Raw genomic sequence first — 18769 nt, 5'->3', positions numbered from 1 at the left:
ATTAATTTTGCATCTAGGTCAGTTTGTTGGCAGCTTTGATCATCAAACACACAGTTCATGAAAAATGCATTCAAAAGAGGTTCAGATGAAAGATACATGGAGTTTCTTTTAGCTTAATCCAGTAACTGTTACTGATCAGATGCAGAGCTGCTCTACAGTTGTGCTGCACATTTGTCTGGTTGTTCTGGCTCATGTCAGGCTGATAGCTTTGGGTTTTTTTCCCTGCTGAGATGAATGTGCTGATGAACCCATGTTGTATTGTGATGTTGCCCATCTCGATGCTCCCGCGTTGACTTGCAAATCCTAACAGATACCTGTCAGGGTGAAATCTAAACGTAACCGGTGTAGGTTTGTGATGCCCTGAGCCAGATTTGTGTTCAGGAGGATGATAATAAAGGTTGAGCTTTCCTCCTGTCTACACATCATGTCTTTATCAACAATGCTGCGGAGGAAGTGGGGCAGACTCTGAATCCAGATGGAGGCGATGAGACGTTAGAAGTCGTTTGGGATGTGAGTTCTTCTTCTTTTGGTGCATTTGGTTGATTCAGGCCTGTGGAGTCAGAGCTGGAGATTTTCTGTCACAAGACAGATTGTTGTAACAGCAGAATGAACCATAAATATGAGTCTGGCCGAACCCAGTGTACTGTAAGTGTGACAAGCCCTGACTGAGTCAGCCTTTGAAGTGTGATTAAATTTTGATTAACCCATGCCGTCTCAGGCTCCTCTGGTTTCTGTGAGGTCTGACAGACCATCTTTTACTGAGGCGAAATGTCATAACCTCTGTCTGCACAATGTGTTTCCTCACTCTGATGGATTCTTGAAGAGTGAGTTCTTGAAGGGTGTTCAATTATATTCTGTTCTTTTTCTGGGCTAGAGGGATTGTCATCCACATTTCTTTTACTGATGAAACTAGAATTTGTGAGGAGGGATTAGATTTGCTGTGGGTTTGCATGGTTGGTATTCGATAAACGCTCCTATTTAGAAAATGCTAGTTAAACAAACACTTTAATTACACACCATTAAACCTAAAAAATATGTATACATGTATGTTTATGGCAGTTCTGTTATCACACAAACACTTCCTTTCTTCATTTTATTGATAAAGTAGCCACAGATAATAATACAATCACCACCGTGCTTTAGACTTTGAACTAGGGATGCTCACTAACTGCTTTTTTTTACAGATTACCTAAAAACAGTTTTAGGTTACTAACATCACATATCTCCTATCATGCATGCATACATTTTTGTGCAAAATGACAACTACTCCAATTTAGATAAGTAATAGGAAAAGTGCCATGCTTATTTCTCCCACAGCAGCTGAATCTCATTCTCCCAAAGAGTGAAGCTGAGATGTGTTTTTTAGGTAGTAATGTATATTTTCTTTTTCAGTGTATTACAGTTATGGTGACAAAACATTTATGAAGATCTTAAGATAAGAAAAGCAAGACTTAGGTGAAGATTCCTGTTCTTGTTTTAGTCGTTTGTTAGCTGGCTAGCTACACATCGCTACGTGTTGTGAGGACAGCGTACGTTCGCTACAAAAGGACAAACTTCTACTTCACAAGTTGAGCCAAATAAGCTAAAATATCTCAAACACTCTACCTCAGATCTGTCAAATTTTGCGATTTTGAGAAAGAGAAGTAGCTGAAGAGTTTGATGTATAATATGTGTATGATTGTGAAAATTGTGTCATTAAAAGTCTGAAAACCAAATCCGATATTTTCCGATATAAAATGTTATTGCTGATATTAATGGTAGACTGATAATTTCAGACATCCTTACTTTGTATTGTCCAGGTTAGGGTTAGGATCACTGCAGCCAAGCGACTGTTACACTCATAACAATGATTTTGTGTCCTGATGCTTTTATTTTCTCAGTGTTGCAGTTAGTAAATGTCATTTGTTTTTTGTCCTGCATTATAAACGTTGTTGACTGCGGTTAGAACACTGATGTTCCAGCAGTATCTACTCTTATTTAAACTTGACAAACACGAACCTCTGAAATGCATGAATCTATTTAATAAAACTTCTATTAAATCAGGATTGTAGCAGAGAGCTGAAAGCCAATCAACGGTTAAAACAAACTGCTAATGGCTGCTTTGAAAGAGCAGTAAAACTCTGACACGCTTTCCAAAGGAGCGGAATTCATTTCTGGATGAAGTTTAAAATCAAACAGGCTGCAGATATCAAAGTCAATGCTGATTTTCACAGTTTAATCAGATTTATGGACCCCCAAGTGGAAGCTCATCCATCACTGTCAAAAGCAAGTTAACTTCTGATCGATAAAGTGTCATAAAGCCCACATCCTCTCCATTACTGAGTTGAGCAGGAGCGTTGCAATGGTTAAATAGAGAAACATTCTGGTGGCTCATGCAATACGCCTTCTTACAATTTCAGCAGTCATTCAAAAAACAAATAAATGGAAAATATTACATCCACATTCAGTTTTACTTATGTTATTTTATTATTGATTAGCATTTGTCTCCATGGATGGTAAAATGGTAAATGGCCTGTATTTGATATAGCGCCTTCTAGTGTCCTGGAACCCCCCAAGGCGCTTTACAGCACAGTCATTCACCCATTCACACACACATTAACACACTGGTGGGAATGAGCTACAATGTAGCCACAGCTGCCCTGGGGCGCACTGACAGAGGCGAGGCTGCCGAGCACTGGCGCCACCGGTCCCTCCGACCACCACCAGCAGGCAATGTGGGTTAAGTGTCTTGCCCAAGGACACAACGACAGCGACAGACTGAGCGGGTCTCGAACCTGCGACCTTCCGATTGCGAGGCGAGCACTTAACTTCTGTGCCACCTAAACGGTCCTACTGCAGAAGGTGGATCAACCCATGTGACCTCATGGACTAAACTCTGGGCACCAGGCACTCTCACCTGTTGGACTTAATAAAGTGGAGCTAACATGCCTGGTGCTGCAGTCTGCTTCCAGCTGGGTTTCTCATCCCTGGTCCTCAGCGCCGCCCTGTCCTACATGTTTCCAATGTCTGCCTCAAGCACACCTGATTTACATATTTGAATAGCCTCCTCAGGAGGACATCAAGTGCTGCAGAAGTGTGTTGATCATGGTCATTAATTTAAGTCAGGTGTGTGGCAGCAGGGAAACACTGGTGTTTGAAAGGGCAACATGGAAAACATGGGGGGGTTGGTGAGGACCAGAGTTGAGAAAGCCTGTTTTGGATCATGAACACAGCTGATTAGTTTCATTTAGTGATGAACCACTCCTGTAGACACTTGGGAAGGCTGAGGAGACATTTCAGCTGTTAAAGGTGTTAAAAACTTGAATGTACAGCGAAGAGATACATTTTACTAACGGACACTAGGGGGTGCTAAAAGCAAGCCAAAACTGCATAGTATCCCTTTAACCACACACACACACACACACACACACACACACACACACACACACACACACGCACACACACACACACACACACACACAAGTGAACACACGCGTCCAATACGCCACTGTAGTATTTAGTCATGTGCAATATTATTTGTGTGTAGCTTTTCTAGTGTGAGTTTATTTTACTACTTGGTGTGTGTAAGTGTGCAATGTTAATTGCTGAATGTGCAATTTGTAGTGCTTGTAGTAGAGGCCGGCCGCTATGTTTTCTTTAAAGTTGATGCCAATACAGACTTTTAAAGATTTTTGTTGCAGATGGCCGATATCTAAAGCCGATTATTAAGGCCGATATAAATACATTTTAGCAGCACATTGATTGTGAAAGACAACTGAACACTCACTGTGTGCATTATAAATTAAATAAGTCAATCAATCTCCTAATATTTATTGAACTTTAAATATAAAACAAACTCAAAACAGCTGATATATTGGTCGGCCTCTAGCTTGTAGTATTTTAGTTTTTGCTGTGCTGTATTGTATTTTAGTAAACTCTCTGCTCTTACCTTTGCACTGTCCTATTTCTGCTGCGACAAAAAAAATCCCACTTGCTGGACTAATAAAGGTTCCTCTAAATGACTTCTGTAGGGCAGATAAATATTTACTGATTCTTTAAAATGGTAAATAGTCTATATTTGATATAGCTCCTTCAAGAGTCCTGGACCCCCCCCCCCCCCCCCCCAAGGCGATTTACAATACAATCAGTCATTCACTCGTTCACACACACATTCACACACTTTATTTAAAACCGATTTTTTGTGTGTGTAAATCTTAATTTCATTTGTTGTGAATTTCTCACCCACTATTCTCATCATTACACACACACACACGCGCACACGCGCACACACACACACACACACACACACACACACACACACACAGAGAGAGAGATTCATTTGTTGTGAATTTCTCACCCACTATTCTCATCATTACACACACACACACACGCACACACACACACACACACACACACACGCACATGCACGCACACACGCACGCACACACGCACACGCACACGCACACGCACACGCACACACACACACACACACACACACACACACACACACACACCACACACACACCACACACACACCACACACACACACACACACACACACACACACACACACACACACACACACACACACACACACACACACACACACACACACACACACACACACACACACACACACACAGAGATTCACATGCTTTATTCAATATAGATTTTTTGTGTGTAAATCTTAATTTCATTTGTTGCAAATTCCTCACCCATCATTCTCATCATCCCCCCCCCCCCCCCCCCCCCTCACACACACCAGTTAATCAGCTCATTTGCATGATTCAACACATTCACAGTAGGTGCAAACCAAAAAGGTCAAAGAAGATTTATCTGCATATTGAGGTACTCACCTTTATTTGTGTACTTTCATTTGCTCACCTGTAGTCTGATGCTCTGGGATAATGAAAACATACAACTTAGTGCTTGTAACCATGGCAACACACTTACAACTCAAACTGCACTGAGGGCCTTTCGGAGCATCTTGGTGCTGGCGGCGCCGTTGTTCCGTGGTTCTGGAACTCTGCTGGCTGTGTGCCAATCACAAGTCCTTTCAGGTCTATTTTTAATGGAGAGGTAGCAGCTCAGACGTTTCCCAGTTTCTGGATCTGTTTTTAATGTCCCGAGCAACCCGCAGCACCAACAGCTCCCCCTCAGCTACCCGTGGCGCCGCAGCATGAGACGCAACAGAGAACATTTCCTTCCTGTTATCCTACAAGGAATACGGCTGTTCCTACTTCTGACAAGATGCTTCCTTTTGCCATAAAACTCAGGTGATTCCCCCGAACACATCACAACTTCTGTCGCTGAGTGTTAATGCTTGTGGAAGGCATGTGTGGAAAGCAGAATATGAAGCGTGATGTGGTAGGTTGTTTTTCAGCACCTCCTCCCTCAAGGGGCAAAAAGATGAATAAGAGATGGAATGAGATAAATAAAATAAATAAATAAAGAGGAGACTTAGTTTTGATTTTCTTAAAATAAAAATCTATTTCACCTAGTGACATGATGGTTTTTGAATCACTGATGTTGAGACAGGATGCTGCACAATCTGTTCAAATGAACAGACAGCATTCCACATGCAAACTGCTTCTAGCAACCCGTGCAGCATCTTTTATCCCCCAATCGGCTTTAGAGGCTTCAGAGGCGTCTTCAGCACAAAGTCTGCCTTCTTTAATCAGTTTCAGTTTCTTTCATGCAATAATCGGGAGCTGCTCCGCTAGACGGCCGTGTGCCAAGTTTGAAACCACAACTGTCTCATTGAAACGTGCAACTTCCAGCCTCAGTGTTGTTTTTGGTCTAGTTTGTTACCAACACCAGAGTCCTGAACCATCGTTCTCCCTAATTAGGCCGTGTCTTCAGATTGCTTTTGGACATTTACGAGTTATTTTACCTTCAGCCACTTTGCAAACCTTCACTTTTTCCATCAACTGTGGCTGTAGTTTGTATGTAATTTACACATTTTTATCATTTAGTCATATTTTGCTACACATAGACATTAATACACTTTGAGATGTTGCACTTTGGTTTCACATTTTGTCATCTAGAGTTACCGATCAGTTTGCTTTCTTCTCTAAAGGATGTTTAATGGTTGACAAAGAGCTGTTGGGTGCGGTGGGTTGCAGATCAGAATGTCTTTATGACATTCATACAGTAAATTATTTTAAAAACAGCACATTTCTGTAACGTTACGTCTGTAATGTATGTATGACGGCAGCTATGGATGCACACGCTCATTCATTAAATCCATCTTTAGAAAATTGCTTCTAAACACAAATGGGAACCCAGTGTTTGCCAAGCTGTTATGTAGTGGTACATCCTGCTGTACGGTTGGACAGTGTCTTAGACTCTTTTTAAATGCGTGTTTTAGTGCTCTTTGATGCTGTTGCTAATGTGCATGTTCAGCACTTTGTATGTCCTTGATGTTGCATTTTAAAGCACTTTTATAGAATAATGCTGGGATGGTAATTTGTTAATTAAAAACATTGCTTTTTGTTTTTTCATTAGTTTTTGTTGGTCTAGTCAGACTTTATTAACTGATTTTCAGTATATCATATATAATTTTTTTAAACTTAGGCAATTATATTGATAAATATTGACCTAAGATGTGCAAAAGCTCATAAAAATTTCTATATTTTATTTCTCTTCCTTTAATCATGACTTTTACATTTTCACAGAAAGAAAAAGCTATGATTTTAAACTTTAATGCTGTTAAAGATTGTTTTTAATTGCAATATTTATGAGATTTTGCCTCAAAGAAAACTTAAACAGGATCTGTATATTTCTAACACATGTGCACTGGTAGCATGAAGAAAGAACAGAACTGCCATAGCTGCTGCCACAAAAATGCAGAAAATTTCTGTCTCATGACAGGGGCAATGACGGTCATTTCACAAACTGAATGTCACAAGGTGGGTTGGAGGAGGAGGAGATGGACCCAAAATGCAGAACCAGATGAATGAGGCAGAGGTGGAAGGTAAAAATAAAAATCCTTTATTTTAGGAGAAATCCTCGAGTGAAGGGAGCCAAAACACCAAAAACCAAAAACAACACTCGAGACCTAGAAACACTCGAGACTAGCGAGGAGAACGAGACGAGACTGACAGAGAACAATGGACCAACAACACACTGAGACAAAGACAGAGCTTAAATACACTGATAGGAGGCAGATGGGCTGCAGGTGTGTGGAGAGAGAACCAGGTGAAAGCAATTAACTAATATTCTAAGGGGAAGGAAAAACTACAAACACTGGGGGGAAAAAACACACTAAAGAGACTAAGGCCCTGTCCACACGTAGCCGTATTTCTCTACGTTTTGGCCTGTCATCCACACGAAAACGGAGTTTTTTCACACGAAAACGGATCTTTTTAAAAACTCCGGCCAAAGTGAAGATCTGCGTTTTCTCCGTTTTGGGTGTCTGCGTGTGGACAGACAAAACTGGAGTTTTAAGGTCCGCAACGTCACTTTCTGTGACAAAAAATGCTGACATCACGTGTGTGCCCTGTGTTTACACTAGCCGACAGCATGGATGCCCTCAGAGCTGCGCTCACTTTATCAATTGTCCAAGCGCTTTTTGCTTGTTTGTTTTTGCAAGCGGAATTACTGCTCCTTGCGGAAGACCACAGACGAAGGATGAGGTTAAGAATGGGGGAAGTACTGCCGCCTACAGGTCTGGCATGTCCTTAACAACGTATTTATCTGGGTACATGTGGACAGAGTTTTTTTTTTTAATGAGGTGGTGTGGATACAAGTTTTTGGAGGGGCGGATATTCGTTTTTAAAAAACCCCGGCTACGTGTGGACTAGGCCTAATAAAAATGAAAAGCTGAAACTATAAAAACTGCAGAGGGGTGACTGGGGAAGACTAAAGGAACACAGGACCTGGGAGAGATGATCTGGAGGGCTGTAGATCTGGGAACACAGAAAAAGAAACTACAGGGGGGTGACTGGAGAGACCCGAGAAGCTGGAAAACACCAGGAGGCACATGAGGAGAACACAGAGGACAAACAGGAGGGGGCTGGGGACCAAGGGGACACAGAACATGACACTGAAGATCTCAGGGGTATTATCACCCTCGCTTCATCAAACTGGGCCAGCACTTTTCTCAGACATTGCATGTGCCTCACGCTTTCATTCTAGAGTGTGATCTGCAGCTTCTTCACCTCCAGATTCATGTTGGATGTATTTAAATCCCCACTTTTAGGAATATTTTTTCCTGCAGTTCATTAAATACCTCAAAACTAAAAGTCTTAATGGCTTTTGTGGTGCAAGACGATGTGCAACTATATGGTGAAAAGGGCGAATATAGTAAAAATATTCAGTAAAGTCCTGGTTCAAAGTTGAGAGTGATGTTGGCGCTACAGATTCTGTCTGTGATGTGATTAGGTGTTAGTGACTCAATTAACAAAAATATAGGATCAACTTTATATTAATTTTCATCATCTGTTAAAAAGGTTGAACAAATTACTGCTTTATATATATGTGTGTGTGTGTGTGTGTGTGTGTGAAATATCTGACACCTCTCTGAGGAAACTGGTATTTTATTTTATATATATTTTTTATTTTGCTGTTAATATTAAGGTTTTAAAATACAACATTTTATGTACGTAAATATTTTGTTTATTCAGAGGCTTTTTGCTTAACTAATTTTGATTAATCACATTTTAATCGATCAAGACAGTTTGCCTCCGTGACTTTTTAAAAATTAAATACGTTAGTGAGGCACAGATGACAAACCCACCCTTTAATGAGTATATTTGTAACCACGGGATCTTTTTGACTGATTTGGTCTCATCATAAAGGTAACCATTATGGGACGTACATATTAGTATATATGTTTTGATGAAGTGTAAATTAGCAAATGTTGTGTACTGAATTGAACACTAGGTGACAGCAGATAACTACTAATATATATAGAGGTGTGGTGTAGAGTTCAGGGGAAGTTCTGCTGAGAGTTAAAGATGAATGCTGTGTGTTTGCCTGTCTCTGCTGCTGTAATAAAGTAAGTACATTTTATTTATATATCACTCACCACAGACATAGAATCACAAAGTGCTTCACATAGATTAAAACAAAATAAAACAAAGTCATAAAAACATAACGAAATTGATTAACGTCATTAAATATAAAGTCGTAAAATATAGTCATAAAATATAAAGTCATACATTTATAAAATATCATAAAACAAATGAAAGATTGAAATTTTGAGTTAAAAAATAAGAAAATAAAAGGTTTAGGTAAAAGCAGCTTTAAATAAAAGGGTCTAGCTATTTTTTAAAAGTGTCCAGACTGTCAACACTACGTAAGTATAAATGGAAGATCATTCCAGAGTCGGGGTGCAACAGTCTGGAAGAAGCGATAAACCTTGACTTTTATATCTGCTCTTTGGAACTTCTAGAAGGTTGTGGTGGGTGAACCTGAGGTCTCGGGTTGGAACATAAGTCTTTAACAGTTCAGTAATATAGGGAGGAGCTTGACCAGGTAGAGCATTGAAATTTATAATCAGGATTCTAAAATTAACTCTAAAGTTAACGGGTAACCAGTGCAGAGACATCAGAATGGGAGTGATGTGTGCTCTTCTGTTTGCTCCAGTAAGAAGCCTCGCTGCAGAGTTCTGGACCAACTGAAGGGCTTTTTTTGTTAAAACATGTGAAGAGTGTGTTACAGTAATCTAGACGGGAGATAAAGGCGTAGATAACCATTTGAAGTTCATGTTTTGACACCAAACTTCGCAGTTTGGAGATATTTCTTAAGTGACAAAAACAGTTTCGGACCAACGTTTTTGAGTGGCCTTCAAGAGACATTGGTCAAAAACAACGCCCAAATTCCTTAAGTTTGTCTTGACGGCAGAATATAAATAACCCCCTTTTTTTTTTTTACTAATCAGGGGAACCGTGCTTTATTAATTAGATTAATTAATAGATTAATTACGCCATTATAGGATTCAGAGGAGTTGAGGACCAACGGAACTTTAAGACAGAGAGGAAATTATCTCTGTCTGGCCCCGAGACAAGTTCTTATCTGAATCTGGTGCCCTTGAGTCAGGGAGGCTGAAGCAACTACCCCTCAGAAGAAATGTGGAATGCTACCGTCACCATGGCAACTCTGTCTCCCTATCCCAGCCTGGGCGGGACTGCGACTGGTGAAGGCCGTTGAATCGTTCCAGGAGTCACTGTGCTCTCTAAACCCAATGACCTCCCTCCCGTCCAAACGGAGGTGACGAGCGCTGCTTATCGTGGCTGCATGCACTGATGTGTGGAGAGTCCCCAACCTTACCTCCCCACCTAGTGGACACTTATGTTGTGTATTGTCTGAAGTCTGTAGCATTTCTATCTGAGGTGTTTTTTACATAACAAAGCTGCCCTCCCTGTGGAGGGTAACTCTGAAGTGCCTTTTTTTCCCTTCACCTGACTCAATCCTCATATATAAACCCTCTGATCTCTATTAAGGTAGCGCGACTCGGGTTGCGAATGACCACAGTCACCAATTCTTGTCATGTGTCTATGCCGATGCATGTATGTCTGATCTCAGGATTGTGTGTACTGAAACTTTAATTTCCCTCTGGGATTAATAAAGTATCTTTGAATAGAATTAGGATAAAGTTACTGCCTGCCTGCTTTCTTATAACTACAGCACATAAAGGTAAAAGGTGAATTTTTTCTTCCTTCTTTTCTTCCTGAAAAGTAATTTGTCATAATTCTTAAATTGTAGTTTTGTTTTTGTTTGGAGCACATAAAAAAGTATATATGGTCTTGTAGCACAGGCTCTGCAGTCTTGTTAGAGGTGCAGCTTTATGGTATTAATTGATATACAAGGCATACATTTTAATGCTAAACTTTTCCAGTCTCCAACTGAGGGACACTTGGGCTAAAATTTTCTATGTGTCATTGATTATTTTATTAATTAATCATAATTAACACATTAAATCCCTACCCCTGATTTTGTTATATACTTTAGGATACAATTCAATTTCTTAGAATGTTTGAAGAGCTAATTCTTCCAAAAGTAATTTTTGTTGTTTTTTAGTTTATGATGTAGCTGAGGTAGAAAACACACACTAAACAAAAGCCAGTGACATTTATACAGGATAAATATTATTAATGAATGAAACGGATCCATCAATGTGAATTTGTTTTTCAGTTGTTTTTATTTCAGAAGGGGGGAGGGTGTCTGACAATGATTGTGCCTTTGGCAGCAAATATAAAAGGCACTTGTACCCAGTTGTTTACATAAGTTATCCTCTAGCTTACGTTATAAATATTTGAAAAACAATGTACATTTATAAAATATCCTTTTTTAATCATTTCCAACATTTCTCACAACTGTACAGCTGAATCGTGTAATAAAACCTACAAACCTGAGACACTAAAATCAAATATTTACAGCAGAGGGAGTTTGCTACATGGTAGCAAATTTTAACAAAACACACACACAAAATCAAACCCATTACATTTGTTTTTGAGTCAACAAAAGTCTGAATGTAATTTACTACAAAATATACTTCGTATTCTATCTTGTCAAGTCTGCAAAGTATGTGCAATCTATGGCTGATCCGACTGGTGAAATAAAATGTTTAACATTTAGAACGGGATGTTGATCACTCACTTGAGCACGCCGTGTCGCTCACAATGAATTTGTTCAACCATGCATCATTCTCCTGCTTCTTACACACACAAACACACACTCTGGTGTTTCTCTTCCCCTCACAGGGAGCTGCTAAACAGCACATTTGTGATGAACCATTTCTGTCCAGTGCATTTCTGCAGAGCTAGTTGGAAGCCAAACTCATTGTCGCTGCTCACTACAAGCTCTAGGCATCTCTTTGATTTTCTGTTTTGAATGGATCCTCCCTGAAAAGATAAAAGCAGGCTGGTTAAAATGGCGCCAAGCTCCAGAAAAACAATTTGAGCAAAATATAACTTCCTTCCTCTAAAGCCACACCGCTGCTGTGAATGAATATCGACAGGAGCTGCAGAAGAACCCCGAACATCATTCGGCTAATTTGCACGATTCCTCATTGGGCCCAAGAAATAGGTGTTTTGAAGGCAAAAACAATAGTGCGATTTCCTAAGCTTCCATTTGCTTCCTGTCCTTGGAGGAGAGACCGAGTCATGAAACAAACACAAAATTATTTTTAACAAAAACCTAAAACGGGTTCACGGAGGACAAGAAAGGCTCACCTGGTAATACTTTAATATTGTCACTGAGGAAAGAACCTCAGTGTAATAAGAAACAACTGATTTACTTTAACACCACAGTCAGAATCTGGACAGAAAGAACCCATCAGAGGAGTAAAAATATTGCACCGGGCTCTCATAAAGGAAGCAGAATTTATTTATTACAATGAAAGAGCTGACAAAGATTAACCGGGTGAACAGGAGGCCTTCAGCAGTCTATAAAGAGCGAGAGCTCCATTCAATGCCACGAGAGGAGAGGAGAGGAGAGGAGGAGAATGTAGGAGGAAAAGAAAAAAAGATTGGACAGTTTATAAAGACTTTATGATAAATTATTCTTTGTATTTTTCCACAGGCTGCCTTGGAGGTCCAAAAGACATTTTAATAGATAACAGACTGTTGTTAAATGTTGTAAGTGGGGTATTTATGGACATTTTAGAAGACTAGCTCGTGCCAGCGAGGCAGCACGGATACAGATGGGATTTAGATATATCTATTGAGTGGCCAGTGCCGTTTAATATAGAGTTTAAAACAAGATTAATAGAGAGATGATCATTATACAACTTTGTTTTCATGAAGTAAAGCCTCAACACTTCTCAAGACAAGATTAAAACTTTCACTATAGGCTAGGGCTTTAGGTTTAATAAAAAATAAAAATGATGATCACTGTTTTTTAATTATTTTTTATAAATTCTATCACATATTCAGAAAATCAGAAAATCCTGTTAAAGGCACTCTAATCAAATTTTTTCATATTTTAAATCATTTTCTTGAGCCACTATGTGCTAAAATGACCCTTTACAGTGTTAATGAAATGTCACTCAGATCCGCAACCCCCACCCCGTGGCCAGAATATCACACTTGCAACTTCAGAGTGTTGATCCGATCCCTGTTGGACTTAATAAAGTGGAGCTGGCACTGCAGTCTGCTTCCAGCACGTTTCCTGCATGTTTTAGATCATGAACACAGCTGGTTTGTTTGATTTAGTGATGAATCACTCTAGAAATCGATGAAGGCTGATGAGACATTCCAGCAGTCAGATTAAGCGAAAATAGTTTCACTTTCGGTTATATAAAATGAACACTAGGGGGTGCTAAAAGCAAGCTAAAACAGCTTAGTATCCCTTTATATTTGAATAAATAACAGCAGCTGGTGAAGCATCTCATCTCTGATTTGATAGATTTGAAAAACTTCATTAAAGGTTAGCTTTAATATTTGAAATATATTTGCACTGGTCTCTAGTATAAATGTCTTGCAAGTAATTTTCTGGTTAAAAAAAAGCTAAGATGCGCCTGTTTGAGGACGTAGAAGTCAGCTGAAGGAGAAAATAGGTTCGGAATTCAGGATTCAGAGATTCATTTCCCAATAGGGAGCCTAAGTTATTTCTGGACCATGGGTCCCCAGTAGAAAGAAAAAATGAATGCAAGTCAATGGGGCAAAAAAATCTATTTTCTAATTCTGCTTGTTTTGTGCCATGGATTTCACATATGATGTCCGTGAATTTTAAAGACGCATTTTGATACCAAGAATGCGCTTATTTTTGAACGGGGGAATGACATTTTATGTTTTGTGTGAAAATAAGTCCAAGACTACAAATGCGCTTCACGAAAGTGACGTCATCGAATCAGACACGGAGAAAACTGAGGGAAAATGGCTGTAAGTTCAGTGAACTTCCCACAGGAGGAAAGAACACCATAAATCTGGCCATTTAGTAAGTAGCAGCTACTTTGGGGAGAGGAGATTATGTGGTGACGTCACATATGCGATGTGCCAATTTCTAGTTTGTATTCATGCTATTTACAAACTTTTACAAGCTAATAAATCAAAGTACGTGACTGGCATGGTCGAAACACCCATCATTACTTTTCATTTAAATTGCAGTACAGCATATGTGCGATCCAGGGCGTAAGGCAAAGCCGATCAGAAAATAGTATTTTTATTCTTGTTGACTTGCATTCATTTTATCATTCTTCCAGGGACCCATGATGCGGAAGTGACTTTGGCTCCCTATTTTTACACATCTCGCCTCTAATTGGCTAACAGCGATGCGACTCCACTACTGACTCCGTTTACTTTGTATTATTGATGTTTTATCCCCACAAAAAATAACTGGATAAAAGGGCTTTTGTTCACTCTGCTCCTTCTGCATGAAACAGGCTACAGAAAAACTAGAAACCGAGTTTATCTCCTTGAATACATTTAAAACCCGACTGAGAGCCCTTGAGACAGATTCCCTGTGTTGTAACTGCCTTCTGTAATTAGTACATAACACGTCTGTGTAACTTCTCCTTGAACCGTCACCTTATCGTGGTGGAGGAGTTTGAGTGCCCTAATGATCCGAGGAGCTATATTGTCTGGGGCACTTTGTGCCCCTGGTAGGGTCTCCCATGACAAATTGGTCTTAGGTGAAGGGTGAGACAAAGAACGGTTCACAGGATCTTTTATGGAAGTAAATTCAAAGAGTCGGAGTACCCAGCCCGGAGGGTTACCGGGGTCCCACCCTGGAGCCAGGCCTGGGGTTGGGGCCCGTGAGCGAGCGCCTGGTGGCCGGGCTTTCGCCCATGGGACCCGGCCGGGCCCAGCTTGAACCGGATTCATGGGCTTATCCAACTGTGGACCCACCACCCGCAGGAGGAACATGAAGGGTCCGGTGCAATGTGGATCGGGTGGCAGACCAAGGCGGGAGCATTGGTGGTCCGATCCCCGGACAAGAAAACTGGTTTTTGGGACATGGAACGTCACCTCGCTGGCGGGGAAGGAGCAGGAGCTTGTGGCAGAGGTTGAGCGGTACCGGCTAGATATAGTTGGACTCACCTCGACACATAGCATTGGCTCTGGAACCCAAGTCCTTGAGAGGGGTTGGACACTCTCCTTTGCTGGAGTTGCTCCGGGTGAGAGGCGGAGGGCTGGGGTTGGCTTTTTGTTAGCCCCAAGACTCTCTGCCTGTGTGTTGGGGTTTACCCCGGGGGACGAGAGGGTAGCTTCCCTGCGCTTTCGGGTCGGGGAATGGGTCCTGACTGTTGTTTGTGCTTATGGGCCAAATATCATTTCAGAGTACCCACCCTTTTTGGAGTCCCTGGGACGAGTGCTAGATAGTGCTCCATCAGGGGACTCCATTGTCCTGCTGGGGGACTTCAATGCTCACGTGGGCAATGACAGCTTGACCTGGAGGGGTGTGATTGGGATGAACGGCCCGCCTGATCTGAACTCGAGTGGTGTTTCGTTATTGGACTTCTGTGCAAGCCGCAGTTTGGCCATAATGAACACCATGTTCGAACATAAGGATGCCCATCGGTACACTTGGTACCAAGGCAGCCTAGGTCGAAGGTCGATGATAGATTTTGTAGTCGTATCATCTGACCTGCGACTGTATGTTTTGGACACCCGAGTGAAGAGAGGAGCGGCACTGTCAACTGATCACCACCTGGTGGTGAGTTGGATCAGATGGCAGGGGAAGATGCCGCGTAGACCTGGCAGACCCAAACGCATAGTGAGGGTCTGCTGGGAACGCCTGCCAGAAGAACCTGTCATGACGGTCTTCAACTCCCACCTCCCGAGAGCAGTGGGGGACATTGACTCTGAGTGGGCCTTGTTCCACTCTGCGATTGTTGAGGCGGATGTTGCTAGCTGTGGTCGCAAGGTGGCCGGTGCCAGTCGTGGTGGCAACCCCCGTACCTGCTGGTAGACACCAGAGATTCGGGGAGCCGTCAGGCTGAAGAAGGAGTCCTACAGGGCGTGGCTGGTCTGTGGGTCTCCGGAGGCAGCAGACAGGTACCGGATAGCCAAGCGGGGTGCAGCAGTGGCAGTTGCCGAGGCAAAATCTCGGGTGTGGGAGGAGTTTGGTGAGGCCATGGAGAAAGACTATCGATCGGCTCCAAATAGGTTTTGGCAAACTGTCCAGCGCCTCAGGAGAGGAGGGCAGCAACTCGCTCACACTGTTTACAGTGGGGATGGGGAGCTGCTGACGCCAACTGGGGCTATAGTCGGACGGTGGAAGGAATACTTTGAGGAGCTCCTCAATCCCATCTACGTGCATTCCGAGGAGGAACCAGAGCTGGGAGGCCTGGGGATGGACTGTCCAATCTCGGGGGCAGAAGTTGCTGAGGTAGTAGTCAAACAACTACACAGCGGCGGAGCCCCGGGGGCGGATGAGGTTTGTCCTGGGTATCTCAAGGCTATTGATGTTGTAGGACTGTCATGGTTGACACGTCTCTGCAACATTGCCTGGTCATCGGGGGCAGTTCCTGTGGAGTGGCAGACCGGGGTGGTGGTCCCCATCTTTAAGAAGGGTGACCTGAGGGTGTGTTCCAACCATAGGGGGATCACACTCCTCAGCCTCCCTGGAAAGGTCTACTCCAAGGTACTGGAGAGGAGGGTCCGATCGATAGTTGAATCTCAGATTGAGGAGGAGCAATGTGGTTTTCGTCCTGGCCGTGGAACTGTGGACCAGCTCTATACCCTTGCAAGGGTGATGGAGGGGGCATGGGAGTTTGCCCAACCAGTCCACATGTGTTTTGTGGATTTGGAGAAGGCTTATGACCGTGTCCCCAGGGGCATCCTGTGGGGGACGCTCCAGGAGTATGGGGTGGGCGGCTTTCTGTTAAGGGCCATTCAGTCCCTTTACCAGAGGAGCGTGAGTTTGGTCCGCATAGCCGGTAGTAAGTCAGACCTGTTCCCGGTGAGGGTTGGACACCGCCAGGGCTGCCCCTTGTCACCGGTTCTGTTCATTACCTTTATGGACAGAATTTCTAGGCGCAGCCGTGGTGTGGAGTGTGTCGAGTTTGGTGGCAGGAGAATCTCGTCTCTGCTTTTTGCGGATGATGTGGTCCTCCTAGCTTCATCCAGCTCTGACCTTCAGCTCCTGCTTGGTAGGTTCATGGCTGAGTGTGAAGCGGCTGGGATGAGGATCAGCATCTCCAAATCTGAGACCATGGTTCTTGACCGGAAAAGGGTGGCTTGCCAACTCCGGGTCGGGGGAGAGGTCCTACTTCAAGTGGAGGAGTTTAAGTATCTCGGGGTCTTGTTAAGGAGTGAGGGTAGGAGGGATCGGGAGATCGACAGGCGGATTGGTTCGGCATCTGCAGTGATGCGGACGCTGAGCCGATCTGTGGTGGTGAAGAGGGAGCTGAGCCAGAAAGCCAGGCTCTCGATTTACCTGTCGATCTATGTCCCAATCCTCACCTATGGTCATGAGCTTTGGGTAAGAAAGAACGAGATCGCAGATACAAGTGGCCGAAATGAGTTTCCTCGGAGTAGAACCACTGCTCCTCCGGATCGAAAGGAGCCAGTTGAGATGGTTTAGGCATCTGGTCACGATGCCTGCTGGACGCCTCCCCGGGGAGGTGTTTCAGGCATGTCCTGCCGGCAGAAGGCCCCCGGGTCGACCCAGGACACGTTGGAGAGGTTACATCTCCTATCTGGTCCGGGAACGCCTTGGGGTCCTGCTGGAGGAGCTGGTGGAGAAGGCCGGGGAGAGGACGGTCTGGAGCTCCCTAATTGGGATGCTGCCCCCGCGACCCGGACCTGGATAAGCGGAGGAAGATGACGACGACATGTCTGTGTAACTGAAAAATTTGTAGCTGTAACTTATGCTGCCTATTGGCCAGGACTCCCTTGAAAATGAGGTTTATAATCTCAATGGGACCTTCCTGGTTAAAGAAATAAATAAATGAACACAAGCCTGAAGGAGTTCTGCTATGTGGTTGGAGTTGCTAATGCTAACAGTTAGTTTTTATGAGGCGTTCTGTGCTGTTCCATGGACACTAAACCAACAACAGCCTTACCTGTCAAGAGACTAGATGGGCGAGTCCAAGAATGTAAAGTGAAAGTGTGACATAGATCTGTCAGGATTTTTAAATCCTAGAGAGCCACTGTTTCTTTACAATTGATTGATAGGTTAGCTGGAATTGTAGAGACTTCTTTGGTTGTGTTTTTATGTTATATAAATGTTAATTTATTGAATAATGTTCATTATTAACGCAACTTAATTTTAGAACTGATTGGAAGCCAAATGAGGAAATTATATTGAATTGATAGGATATCAAGTTGTAGTTTATCATTTTATAGTCTTATTTTTTTCCATTTGCATATTTTGATTATTGTGCTTTTTCTTTCCTTTTTACATGGTTGAAATAAACAGTTCTAAACTAAACTAAAGACATTTTAAAAACATGCTTACTTTTATTACTTATTGCAGATGAAATCAGACAAAATAAAGTTTGGTGTTTTTTGATAAAAATGGCTTTTGCGCACAAACTCTTCATTTGTAACTACAGAATGAAAGCTGTGTCACCCACACAAACACACAATCCGTTTCCTCTTACTAACACACTGATTAATTTTGGACATTTATTTTTAACTTTAAATTTTATTCATTTTCATTTTATGACACAAAAGAATAAGACAAAGCAAAAAGAATAGGTATTCATGTATTTTGCTAACCTGCTTTCACTTTAAATAAAATATTTAACTCAGATTTTAATGAAAATACGTTTCTCCCTCTACTGCCGGCTTTGTGAAATCAAATCCCATTTGTAGAGCGTTTCCTGGAGTTGCTTCGTCTGCAACAAAGCGATCTATTTCTGTTCGAACTCCACACTTTGCACATGTGAAGTCAC

General features: G+C 42.3%; 1 protein-coding gene across 1 annotated transcript in view; it reads right to left on the bottom strand.

The window, feature by feature from the left end:
• Nucleotides 1-11102: 11102 nt before the first annotated feature.
• Nucleotides 11103-18769, bottom strand: part of galnt18b (UDP-N-acetyl-alpha-D-galactosamine:polypeptide N-acetylgalactosaminyltransferase 18b) — a 166534-nt gene continuing 158867 nt past the window's right edge. Inside the window, exon 11 of the mRNA XM_054732061.2 lies at nt 11103-11828. Within this exon, the coding sequence (XP_054588036.1) occupies nt 11682-11828 (147 nt within the window). The 3' untranslated portion in view covers nt 11103-11681. The remainder of the gene's footprint in view (nt 11829-18769) is intronic.

This window comes from Nothobranchius furzeri, chromosome 9 (genome assembly GCF_043380555.1).
Source record: "Nothobranchius furzeri strain GRZ-AD chromosome 9, NfurGRZ-RIMD1, whole genome shotgun sequence".
NCBI classification, from domain to species: Eukaryota; Metazoa; Chordata; class Actinopteri; order Cyprinodontiformes; family Nothobranchiidae; genus Nothobranchius; species Nothobranchius furzeri.
Note: the sequence above shows the minus strand (reverse complement) of the source record. Positions and strands in the feature narration are given on the sequence as shown.